Consider the following 13,409-nt stretch of genomic DNA (forward strand, 5'->3'; position numbering starts at 1 on the left):
TTACAGCAGTGCCTAGGCAATTGTGCTGATGGAGGAGCTGGAAGGCTGGAAGTTTTGGGAAGGAAGGGCTGACATCACCAGGGTTGTGTGGGATATCCCCACCCAACCGACACAGGCAGTTTCTCTCTACCTCAGCCGCATGCTTGCAAGAGGAGGAAGAGAAGCAAGGAAGGAAGGACATTTGAGAAGACACACTCTGGTTTGAAACTCAACTGTGGTCCTTGAGAGGGGTGAAAGAAAAGCAGCCTGGCCTTTGACATCTCCTCTGCTGGGGGGACTGGGAAGAAGGCAAGCACAGATGCCAGCACCAGCCCAGGCACAGCTTGCATACCAGGTTTACTTTTGATACACTTTTGTCAGAGCTATCACGCGGTTGTGATAAATGGGGCCTAGTCTAGTTGGAGGCCTGTGATAAATGGCACTGAGCCTAGTTGAAGGCCTGTAGCCAGTGGTGTCCGATAGGCCCAGTGCCGTTCAACTTGTTCATCAGTGACTTGGATGATGGGACATACTCACCCTCAGCAAGTTTGCAGATGATACCAACCTGGGTGGAGTGGCTGACACTCCAGAGGGCTGTGCTGCCACTCAGAGAGACCTGGACAGGATGGAGAGGTGGGCAGAGAGGAGCCTTATGAGGTTCAACAAGGACAAGTGCAAGTGTGCATGGTCCTGCACCTGGGGAGGAATAACCCCAGGCACCAGTACAAGTTAGGGGTTGATCTGCTGGAAAGCAGCTCTGCAGAGAGGGATTTGGGAGTCCTGGTTGACAACAGGTTAACCATGAGTCAGCAATGTGCCCTTGTGACCAAGAAGGCCAATGGGGTCCTGGCCTGCATGAGGAGGAGTGTTGCCAGCAGGTGGAGGGAGGGGATCCTGCCCCTCTACTCAGCCCTGGTGAGGCAGCACCTGGAGTGTTGTGTGCAGGTCTGGGCTCCCCAGTACAAGAGGGACAGGGAACTTCTAGGGAGGGCCCAGCACAGAGCAACAAAGATGTTTAAGGAACTGGTGAATCTATTGTATAAGGAAAGACTAGATGAACTGGGCCTGTTTAGGCTGGAGAAGAGAAGACTGGGAAGAGATCTGATCAATATGTACAAGTACCTGAAGGGAGAATGTAAAGAAGATGGGGCTAAACATTTCTTGGTGGTGGCCAGTGATAGGACAAGGGGTAATGGGTACAAACTGAAACACAGGAAACTTCATCTCCATGTGAGGATGAACTTCTTTCCTGTGAGGGTGACAGAGCCCTGGAACAGGCTGCCCAGAGAGGCTGCAGAATCTCCTTCTCTGGATGTCTTCTAAACCCGTCTGGATGCCACCCTGTGCCCTGTGCTCTATGTGTCCCTGCTGGAGCAGGGGGGTTGGACTAGATGATCTCTGAAGGCCCCTTCTAACCTCAACCAGTCTGATTCTGTGTGATTCTGTGATCTATGCTGTCCTACAGGAAACTCAGCAGAGAACCCATGCACTTACACGGCAGAGATGTGACTCCTCATCTCTCCTTTTTGAAACAACGGATGCTCCCTCATCACTGTCAAGCCCAGCATGCATCATGATCATCCTGGGCATTGAGGGGGAATGAGAGTTGCGAAATGCTGCAAGCTTGGGCTAGGACAAGGTACTACAGCTTTTGAGGGGGAAGCCTTATGGAAAGGAACACACTGCTGCTGGGGGCACCGGGCCAGCGTGCACTGCAGAGTCCCCCAGCAGGGCATCAGGCCTCTTAGCCAGGCTGGCGGGAGCAGCTTCCTGGTGGGCTACGGCACTGGGCCTCTGTGCACTGACACCTGCCACAAACGTCCCCCCACAGCAAGAGAGCACAAAGGAGCCTCTGGGAGACTGCAGCAGAAAGGGAGAATCTGGAGGACGTGTCCCTGTCTCCATCCTGGTAGCAGCGCTACTGAAAGCAGAAACCCACCAAGGCTGGGAAAGCAGCATGCACCAACGCGAAGGCCACAGATAGAGCACGTCGGCAGCGTGGCCCTTGTGGCTGCCTCTGCCCTGCTCCCCTGCGTGTGCTCTCAAGGAGCCCTGAGACCACAGACATCAGGCACACAACGGTCAGGCTACCAGAGAGGAGCAGCTACAGCAATGTGAGCAAAATCACACCAGTGAAACGGATTAGGAAACTTCCTTAGAAACTTCCTTCCTTAGAAGGCCTTCCTGAGAGGTCTTCAAAGAGCACAACATATTGCCTGATGTGACAGTAACTTGCACAGTAACAAATGCTTCCAAGTGTTCTGCTGAAAAATCCCAAGAAGTCCCTGATGAAATTCCCTGCAGTCTTTTGAAGTTTCTGTAAAACTCTAGTTTTACAGAACCACCCTTAATTTCCTGTTTGTTTCTTCCAGGTGGGGAGATGCACCATATGATACCAATAGAGCATCTACTGATATCTGAAGGTAAGAAGTGCATTTCTAAAGGAAACATTTCTGCTACAATAGATATTCAGTAAGACTGAAGGTCACATAGAGGTTGGAGGTTGAAGCTAGGCAGAAATCAGAATGAAAATGAATTCATTTAAAAGAACTGCTAAGTACTTGAAGTTACTGATAGTTTCACATAGCAGGACAATTTTTGACTCCACCATGGTTGCCTGGTGCATGTCCTGATGCCCAAACCTAGAGCTGAAATACAGAAAAACTAACTGAGGCAGGTCTAGCATAGTCTTTGGCCTATTACACATAGGAGATCAGATTAAAAATGCATCATGGTCCCTTCAGTCATGAGAAAAAAAAAACAAACAAAACAGATGAGTCGCTTAAGTGCCTGTTACACATACGTACCAAACCAATGCTCCCAGATGGAAGAGCATGACTAATTTCCTTTTGAAATCTGGATATTCCCCTCCTCTCATGCATTACAACTTATGATTAATGCACTACAAAATGATATGTTGCTAGGCTATTAAATCAAATGTTCAATATATAATTTTTCATGTGTGGGATAGCATGAAAATCCAAAACTTGCAGTTAGGTCTATTTGGCTTGATTACACAAATTTGTGAAATAAATCCCTGCTAATGTGATATAAGAGAACAAAAGACATCAGAGTCCAAACTGGCATGTAAGATGACTACAGAGGAAGGGAATTCTCCCTGGCCAGGAGTTTGGGCCAGACTTGGCCCACCGCTTCCCTTCAGACTGCAGCTGTGTGCACAGGTGTGTGTGCGTGAACCTGGGCCATCTGTGGTTCATTTTACCAATGCTTAAAGACTTCCTTGGTCCTCAGCAAGGAAAGACACCTATTCCAGGTTGATCAATATACATAGAGGAAAATAGTTTTCTGTTTCTCAGCCATCTGTTTCATGTGACAAAGTTGGTTTTCTAACATGGCTGAGTACTTCACTGCTCTCCTACAGTTAGTTTTGCATTCTAGCTGTTTATATCACAGAATCACACAGAATCACAGAATGGCTGAGGTTGGAAGGGACCTTCAGAGATCTTCTAGTCCAACCCCCCTGCTCCAGCAGGGTCACCTAGAGCACGTGGCACAGGGTGGCATCCAGGTGGGTTTGAAAGATCTCCAGAGAAGGAGACTCCACAACCTCTCTGGGCAGCCTGTGCCAGGGCTCTGTCACCCTCACAGGAAAGAAGTTCTTCCTCACATGGAGATGGAACTTCCTGTGTTTCAATTTGCCCCATCCTCCCTAAATTCTCCCCTGAGGTACTTGTACATGTCAGATCCCCTCTCAATCTTCTCTTCTCCAGGCTAAACAGGCCTAGCTCATTTACATTGTACTTGAATAATTCTATTTTCTTTAAGAAAAGATCCAACTGATGTTTGAAATAATTTAGCTGTCATTAATACAATAGGGTTTGGAGAATTCTGGCCATCCCAGAAAGTGTTATATTCTTCAAACTTTATTGGGAGAACTTTATTTTACTATAAACATCACACAGAGATATGCACCAATGATCAGCATTGTTAACTGAAGCAGGGTGTGAGCTTATTTTTCTAAGATCAAAGTCCCTTTCCAGAAAAGATATATAAAGGTATAGAAAATGCGTGTTGCCAAGTGAATATAAATTGGTAGATTTGATACTGTCTTATCACTCCAAAGCAAGAATTCTTTGAGGCTTGCGTAAACAAACAAGCCTCATCAAGCCCTCATACTTGATCTTCTTGTCTTGCTATGTTGTTTATTTACATCTATATTGCTTCAAGTAATATTTTATACTGTTTCAAGTTTAGCTTTGTATCCTTGACTTATCTTTTTCATACAGTCTCGTACACAAAGTCCATTTTCAACACTTCAGACTGAGTGTTGAGTGTTTTCCTATTTGAAACCAAAATCTTTAGTGATGACTGGTTATTTTCTGTCCTATATAGGTAATCTTTACTCTTCATTTTTTCTAATTTACCCATTTGTTATTTTATTTAGTATTTTAAAACTTCATTTAAAAAAATAAGGTAAGCTTTGTGTTTCTTTAGTTTTTGATGCAAGTCAACAAAATCTTTTTTATTTCTTTTCATTTTTTTTTTAACTGGAGATACCTTTATAAAGTCGAAATCTGTGCAGATATCTACCATTTCTTAACACGGCTATTCTACCTTCTGCCCAAGTCTCTACTACCCCCATATCTCACAATGCATATGCACGGTTCAGCTGTAAAGATTCTTCTTTTTCCTTTGTGATGATAGTTTTTCATACACAAATCCTTCTATCATAGTCACACTTTTGGTGTCAAGGACAAGTTCCTGATCCACTTAAGTACCAAGCCTGCTTTATGAAGATTATGGTAATACCAGCATAGCTGTGGTTAGATCTCAGCACATCACTGCTCCAAACCTCCCTTGTTACCTGATGTGACAATACCATGACACATCTCAAAAAAGAGCAATACAGAAAATTCTGTTGTGCAGGACAATGTGTGATGCTTCTCAAAAGAAAATCTCACTTCACTAGATTTATATATTACAATGCATTACATTGGCAGTGCTTTGTATGGCATCATTTTATTGAAAAGATTTTTCATAAATAAAAAAGGATATATTTTAAACTTTTTTTCACACATGAACATAAAAACTCTGAAGGCTTATAGAAATGAAAATTAACTATACAAAAATTAGGCTATCAATGTTAAATGCTTAAATTTTGTCACTACCAACTGAAATACATTTATATCTTCTATCAATATAAAAATGTTCATAGCAGGGAGTAATACAACATGAATATTTCCCTTAACTGAACTTATTCACATTTTCAATACAAAGCTACTTCCAACAAGTCTGATCAGTCTACGCCTTTCTCTTTCGTGGAGTTCCATTAAGTTCTGAAGTGGGTATCTGCAGTGGCTGCTGCTGCTGCTGCTGCTGCTGCTGCTGCTGCCTTTTAGCAGGAGAGATCCATTCTTCTGCACTAAATAGAAAAATAGTACAGTAGTTTACAATCCACATCCTTTAAAGCTATAACACAGATGAAATAAGGAGTATCAACTAGTATAAATACCGTAGGCCCCAAGTTTGCACGGCCTCCTGTAATTACTTTGTTACAATTAGGATTAGCATCAGGATAATATATAATCTAGATTCTTCTAACACATAACTGCTTAAGTTCTACATGGGGGAAAAAAAAAAGGAAAGCACCAAATGTAAATAATCAAAAGACATAGTGGAAATTCACACTGAAAATTACAAAATACAATGAAAGATTTTAAATAATCTGAAAAATATGATCATAATTCAATGATGCCAATGATGCAGTCATGAGGAGAGATACGAGAAATGGAGAAGTCAGTACCATGTCATTTTGAAGATGTAAAGTTACATCTTCAATCTTATGTTATAAAATGTTCATTAACCCACAGAGGCATGCAGAAGTACATAAACAGGTTAAGAGATATTTGTGTTAAATAGTTTACAACCAGCTCCCCTCATACACTTAGTAATAAATAACTACACATGAATGATTCTTTCTCTGTTCATCTCTGACATGGAAACTTAAAAGAGCTTACAAACCAAGCCATCTCAAACGTTTCTAGGCTTTAAGACAATTGAAAATAACAAAAAAAAAAAAAAAAAAGAATGGGAGCATGTAAATGGAACACAGATGTCAATCAGTCCTTAGTAAGCAAGTTGTGTAGTTTTGTTGCTAATGCAACAGAAGCTTGAAAAGAAGTTGAAATTCAAAGTCTGTCTTCTTTGAACTCTATTCATCATTGCTTATTGTATGCAAATATTATTTTTTAAAAACTCCAGCAGAAAAATACAAACTTATTTTCACTTTGAATTCAGGATATGGGAAAGTAATGATGACAAGCAACACAGACTTACCTGTATAATTTTTTTACTGTGTCTCTTCGCATTCTTTTTGGAGGGATAGGAGTGTCACACATTTCTAGCATTACAGGCTGAAGCAGTGTTTCAGTGACCTTATCTGACGGGGTCATGCCTATGAAAACATTGCAAATAAAACCAAATTAAAAAACAAACAAACAAAGAGAAACCCAAACTATTGGTTATAAATGGATCCTGAAACAGTAATATCAGATCTTTGAAGTAATGCCTAAGACTTGCCATAAATTTGATAGTTACTTTATGTCTGAAACTGAGTTCAAAGCTGATATGTAAAATCTTCCTGCTAAATTTACAGCTATCATAGAGCAAATACTAATTTTTCTTTCAAATTTATTTTGAAGTATCTTAAATTATTTGATCTTGAACCTAAAATACATTTCTATCTTTTGGAAATACAGTCCTTGCAGAAGTTGGGTTGTTTCTTTTTATCCTGCAACATTTTGATTGCGTTTCCCTAGCAAAAGCAATTCATCTCTTTACTAGGCAGTCATTTCAAAAAGATTCTCAATGATGTTCTCTATCACTAGGCAAGCTGGACTAACGCAGTTACATAATCTCTTATTAGTGAGATCATAATCTCCTGTTCACAGGACACTAACTGACCACGTTTTGTATTATCTGAACACACTAATGGGCAGTGTTGATCTAGGCAGCACACACAGCATAGTAATACACACAATTTTTCTCTTTTTTCTCTAAAATCAAAAATCTCTAAGCTATTAAGTAAACTTGGATTTCCTTCATAGTTTGAATTTGTCAGTTTGCAAGCGTGGAGTACATCTGGATGTAGTTAAAAGTTCATCTCCTTTATCCACTGAAGGGTGTTAACAAAATCTAACATAATAACATACCCAGTTTTTGTTCTATCAGCTTGAGGTTTTTCTCTTGTTCAGCAAGTTCCTGTTTTTTCTTCTGCATTTCTGGAGTGTTAAGTGACCGCAGCTGTAAATCAAGATCCTTATTCACATTATCAAGTTTCACCACTGCTGTCCGGTATTGCTGAAGAAGATCTAATTGAAGAATTAATTAATAAAACATAGAAGAGTAAGTTAGTGGCATTAGCAGTTAGAAGGATACAAAATACCGTTCAGAAAAAAGTACAAGCTTCAGAAAAAAAACATATATTCCAAGAGTGCTATTAAAAAACCCTACCCAAACATACAGTGGGCCAGTGGCTGTGCCTAAAGTTATGTAGAGAGAGGCTGAAAAATCATGTATAAGTCCAATATTGTGATTATTTTTTGATTTTTGAGTAGCTATCTAGATCAGACCAAAATAATACTGAGCTCTGAAAATGATTCTGACAAACAGGCAGTTTTTTTTTTTTTTTTTTACATATCTTTTAAAAACTTCAGACTGAATTCCCTACCTTTCATGCCATTAAGTGTGTCTGTAGTCTTTTTTTTTTTTTAGTCTGCCTTGTGGAAAACACTTGCTGAGTTTAATTTTCTCGCATTTGTGAATATTTAAGCAAGACTGCATCACTAGACTCATGTGAACAAGGGTTTATTTTGCTGACAAATTTGTTACTCTAACTAGTGCACGGGAAGAACAACATGTCTGCATCCACAACAAACGTGCAAAGTGACCAAGAAAGGCTTGAAGCATCTTAAGGCAGGCCCATTCCTTTCACTCTGTGGTGCCTGTTAGACATGTGCACAAAGCTTTAACTGGGCACTGCTGGCAGCTGACACTTGCCACATGGTGAAAGGCTTCCCACACACAGCTACTGCAGATGGGCTGGGGCACTGTACATGCCTTACAGCCCTCCAAGCTCCTTGTAAGTGTAATCACTGCTTCAGGAACTGATTTCCTTTTAGTTATAAACATACAAGGACAGCGCAACTAGTGTTAAGTTAAATAATGTTAATTCACAACTAATGTTAAGCCTGCAATTCACTTCAAGTTTTGTGTAACACGGTGCTGTCCTTCACAAGAAACTTCACTGTTATTTCCCTTTGAATGTGCAGAGACTATTCAAGTGGAATCAAAACGTCCTTTCTTGTATCATGATTGTTTCTGCACTAATTGCAAAAATTTAATCCACATTTAGTAACAATTGAGTCCCATAATTGAAACCGTCTTGATAGACAAAAATACAATGTCCTAAAAACAGATTATTTCCATCTGTAGCTGAAATGCTTACTCTATTATTCTAAAATGTAATATATTTTTTACTGAAAGCCCTAGAAAAGACCTTTATAGTCTACTTTTCTCAATCAACAGGCCAATGATAAATAGTTTCTGCATACATAAGACTACTCCTATATGCACATGTATACACACATACTGTGTGTCACATATTTCTAGGAATACTGACACAGAGCAGCTACATGCTTTTGAAAATTAAGTACCAAGAACAACCTAACTTGTGAATAAGAGTTTCAATTCTTTACAATTCAGTCAGCTGTTATATGTCAGAAACTGCCACCTTTTAATTTTATTTATAAGCTGTATTCCAAAAGGAAGAATTTAAGCGCATAGTGAAACGTAAGTGATGCTGTAGGAAAAACAATGTATCTTCTTTTTAGGGAAATGCTGTACAAGATGTTGCGCATGACTCTGACCAAAACAGAATTTTTTCTACCACTGCTTCACAGAGCTCAGTTGCACAGATGGATACCATAACTCATCTAGACCAGCCTCCTCAGGTCTGCCGTCTGAATGACTACCAATATTTGTGCTCTCATTCATAAGACTAAGAAAAAGGGAGAATATCTGATCATTAGTAAAAATATTTTTTCTTTCAGCAAATTTAACAGCTGAACCTTTTAAGAAAAGACAAATTCACAAATAGGACATTGTACAGATCTCACTTTTTAAAAAATAACTTTTTATATACACACGGTATATATGTACTATTTATTACATAAAAAATAGCAAACATATGCCATTAATATAATTTTGGAAATTCTGTATTTTAATGACTTCATTTACCTACCTATCTGCCCGGAGAGAGTAGAGTAAAGTTTCGGCATGGGTGCTCCAAATACCATTCCTCTGAGTTTGTCCATTGGAGGAGCTTTATTCTGAAGGCCTCCAAATTTTCCATTACTGCGAATCCTGTCTCCTTCTCTAGTCAGCAACGTAGGGCAATGTGTGATTTTTACAACCTACATAGGTATAAAAAGTGATACTAAATTAGCAACTCCAAGTTTTCAAGAATGATGCTGCAAAACTTTACATCTTTCAGCTTCAATGCAGTTGATTCTTTAAGGGGGATATATTTTATTTCATGATTTTGCTCTGAAGTAATAGACTGAATATATTGAATTTAAACATTATCGATAATTACGACACCTGAGAACTTGCATTCACACTAACAGCGAAACTACAAGTGTCTGGTCTTTAAAAGCACAGTCTCAGGTTTCGTGGCAACATTCACATACTGGAACTTGTTAAATTAAGCTAATATTGTCAGTACTAATAATAAAGATTTCATTCACTGTCAAATGCATTGAGACTTAAAAACAGTAAGCGTTCTAGAGCGGGTTGTCCAGAGATAAAAACATGTAGGTCAGGCAGCATTGCAGCTAGCAATCCATAACATATATAACATACATTTATAACATACTAAATGTGTAGCTCTGACATACTTTCTAAAATAATAACAAATAACAACAACAAAAATAAAGATTAACCAAAACATACATGTATAACATACATTTATAACATACTAAGTGTGTAGCTCTGACATACTTTCTAAAATAATAACAAATAACAACAGCAAAAATAAAGACTAACCAAAACTACAGTACATACCTCTTTTCTGTAATGATTGGCAGCATCCAAGTTATCTATAATGATAGTGTCACCCAAAAGCATCCCGAACACTGAAAATGTAATTTTACAAAGTGTGAAACTTCTCCGCAACCAAATAACTTAAGTTTTAAAAAATCAATTCTGAGGTTTCACTACTGCAGCTTTTCAGATGAGTGTGAGGGATATATAGTATGTTCACTATCTTCTTCAAAGACATTATGTTGAGATTAAAATGAATACACAAACTTCTGTTATCGCCACAGAATTTATAAAAAAATGAAGTTCAGTATGTTTAATTGCAAGTTTAATTGCTTTATGACTTAACTGATTGTATTTTCTACAAATGCATTATCTCAACATCTTATATTTAAGATCCACATAATAAAATCCTGAGTTTGGGAAGCCATATGTATGATAATATATTTTTCTGCCTCTCCCTGAATAGTGTTCTTGGTTTATTCAGTTGATTATCGAAGAATAAAGCAATCAGAGGCTGATGATACAACTATTGTTTTTTTTTAAGTTCCTTGTTCTGTTAATGACAAAAAGTTACATAAAAGGTATAACTTGATGTGGTTTCCATGTAGCCTTGACATGTCAAGCTAGGTGGTTTTTAAATTACCTCCAAAAAGCAATAGTTTATCTGGTAGCAAGATATACAACGAAGAAATTGTAGCTGAAGTCTCTGACAGAGTATCTGACTTTGTGAAAACAAAATGGAATAAAAGATATTTTTTATTAAACCTGGAGAGGAACATTTCAATACTGAGAAGCTGCAAAGTGAAATGAAACACTTATTGAAGTAATCACAGGTCACAGCTCTGGATACAATAATCTGGCTCTATAAAATTTAAGAAAAAGGGGGTAGGCATTGATGTGTTGTTAAAAAGAGTAGGAGGATGAAATTAGCCTAAACTGAAAGCTACATAAGTATTAAAAATTAGTATTACTGTAAATATTTAAGCATAACAATCAGCAATGCACAGCTTTCTCTAATAAGAAAATATGAAACTAACATATGGTTGTCAGGTTCTGCTTACCCAAGCTTGGAAATATAAAACAATGATGCAGTCATATAAGAAAGAAAAAAAACTCTACAATACAGTGGAAACACAACAGGCAAAGATGGCAGTCATTACTGAAATATTCATAACGGTTGCTCACAAATTTTTAACACTAGTGTCCTCCTCTTTTTACCAAGAGATATTCTGATGAAGGTAGATTGGTATTTGCAAATGTCTTAATGGAGAGCGAAAAATCTATGATTTTTGGTATTTTTGTTTAAGAAAAAAACTTACTAAGATCTTCTTTAATGGCAATTACCTGTTTGACAATGCTCTACATTATCTGGAAATGTTAGCAGATCTCTGGCAAATACTGGATTTCCAACAGGTCTGAAGCAGACTTTTCCATTTCTTAAATGTGGCAAAGGCCTGGTTAAAGAAAGGGGAGGGTGACAATGAAGGAAAGGAAAAAGATATTTCTTCTCACTTTATTATTTCTTCTGACAATTTACCCAGAAATAAAAAGAATGAACTGAGTATGTCCCAACAGTTTCACATTAGGAGCTAAGTGATATCACAATTAAATGCCAATTATACTAGAGATACTTAGGTGACACATGCACCAATTTGATATTACAAAATCTGTGGGCAAGTTTTAGCATGCTTTTAAAAATAAAAGAGAGATTTTGGACCTTTTAAATACATTTGCACATCAAAATTTTTCCAAAAGTCTTGTCTCCACAATCTTACCAGTCAGACAAGATTTTTATATTTTCCTTTATTTTCTAGGCAAACAAATCAATTTATTATTATTAATTTCTGTTGCTATAAATTATTTTAGGGAGTGTGCTCAGGAGTTGAATAAAAAAAAGTTATAATTTATTTGCAGTAGTAGAATTATTTAAAAGAAAAACAGTTCCTGATCTAGGAAACATGTAATAATATTTTTACAGCGAAGAAAAAAAATTGAAAATGGTCTTCTCTTTTGAAGAGAAATATCCTATGAAATACAGAAAGAACAGTGCAAAGTTAAATGCATAAAATTAACATTCCAAGTGACACTACCACTGCTATTACTGGAAGGCTAGAGATGTTATACTTAAATCTTAAAAAAAAAAAAAAACATATTAGACCAATAAAGCTGAAGAAGTATGTAGTAAAAATGCAGAAATTCCATTGTTCTTTTCTCTACCTGTTCCAATCGGGAAGTGTCTTCTTGTAAATAGAATCAAGGGGTAACACCTGCTGTCGACCCTGAGTTTCATCAAAAATGGAACGAGCTGCTTCAGTCGTCAGCGTGACTACACAGTCCATGTCACTGGCCAAATGCCAAGAGATAACTTTTGCTGCTTCGTTATCCTCAATTTGTGCTAAATGTGCAATCTGTGCCACAGAAGTTAGAACAGTCAATATAGGAGTCAAGACCATGTCCCTTCTTCATAATAATCACAATCTTTCCGCAATCAGACATTTAATTCCCCCATCGATGGCCCCTTCAGAAGAAGTGCACATCTGATGGGACTAGAAGGCTCTCTTTTTTTAGAAAGCTGCTTCCGAAGTGTTACTCAGATATTCTGTTAGCTTATTTTTCATCACTACCACTTCCCAGAGCCAGTAATACTGATTTGAAAGGCTCATTGGGACACAACTTACTTTGCCTAAAATATCCTGGTTGCCTTTTGGGTAATTTGGGAGGGTACAAGTTCGCCTTGTCTGTTTCATTACTCCTTCTTGATCCATCATCTTCTGTTTTATGAGAGAATCCACAAATTGAAGCTGTGATTAAAATGGAAAGTTAGCAAAAATATATAAGCAACAGGAAATCAACTTCTTAATCAAATTACTAATTAAAATATTAAATCCCCAAAATAGACTCTTATTATATAGCTTGGAGAACAGCAAAAGGAGACACTATACTTGTGGCTATGAACTTTATTATTACTATTTGTTTAAAAACACCAGAGAACCTACATTTCTTTCTGTCAGGCTCTTTCACAATGAGCTACCAGAACTTGATTAGAGCCAAACTGAAGACAGTTTGAATCATCAGGAAGAGGCAACCGCAAATTAACAAAAGGAAAATGTTTTAGAAGGGAACTATGCTCAAGGTTGACAAGTTTAGCCAGCAGGGTGAACTCTCCTATCATGACTGTGCAATGTGTGTCATTGGAAAAGTTAATTTTACTGTTTTGCAATTAATTACTACAAAACCTGTGCTTATTTAACCTAAAGATAAGGGATAAGTTAAATAATTATAAGAAAAAAAAGTAGTCTGAAAATGCTCTTTAAAAAGTTTCCTTAAAATAAAATTGGATCTTTATGGAAAATTATTAATGGGTATAC

The 13,409-nt window shown here is 37.8% G+C and overlaps 1 protein-coding gene across 1 annotated transcript in view; it reads right to left on the reverse strand.

Moving 5' to 3' along the window:
* Positions 1-5,212: 5,212 nt before the first annotated feature.
* SMCHD1 (structural maintenance of chromosomes flexible hinge domain containing 1) overlaps positions 5,213-13,409 on the reverse strand; it is a 68,711-nt gene continuing 60,514 nt past the window's right edge. The window contains exons 41-48 of the mRNA XM_088524087.1: positions 12,720-12,842; positions 12,259-12,449; positions 11,386-11,495; positions 10,063-10,133; positions 9,242-9,413; positions 7,152-7,310; positions 6,277-6,394; positions 5,213-5,362 (exon numbers count right to left, since the gene is read on the reverse strand). Coding sequence (XP_088380213.1) covers positions 5,242-5,362; positions 6,277-6,394; positions 7,152-7,310; positions 9,242-9,413; positions 10,063-10,133; positions 11,386-11,495; positions 12,259-12,449; positions 12,720-12,842 — 1,065 coding nt within the window. The 3' untranslated portion in view covers positions 5,213-5,241. The remainder of the gene's footprint in view (positions 5,363-6,276; positions 6,395-7,151; positions 7,311-9,241; positions 9,414-10,062; positions 10,134-11,385; positions 11,496-12,258; positions 12,450-12,719; positions 12,843-13,409) is intronic.

Source organism: Tinamus guttatus, unplaced genomic scaffold (genome assembly GCF_059628265.1).
Source record: "Tinamus guttatus ecotype Peru unplaced genomic scaffold, ASM5962826v1 Tinamus_guttatus_pri_ptg000203l, whole genome shotgun sequence".
NCBI classification, from domain to species: Eukaryota; Metazoa; Chordata; class Aves; order Tinamiformes; family Tinamidae; genus Tinamus; species Tinamus guttatus.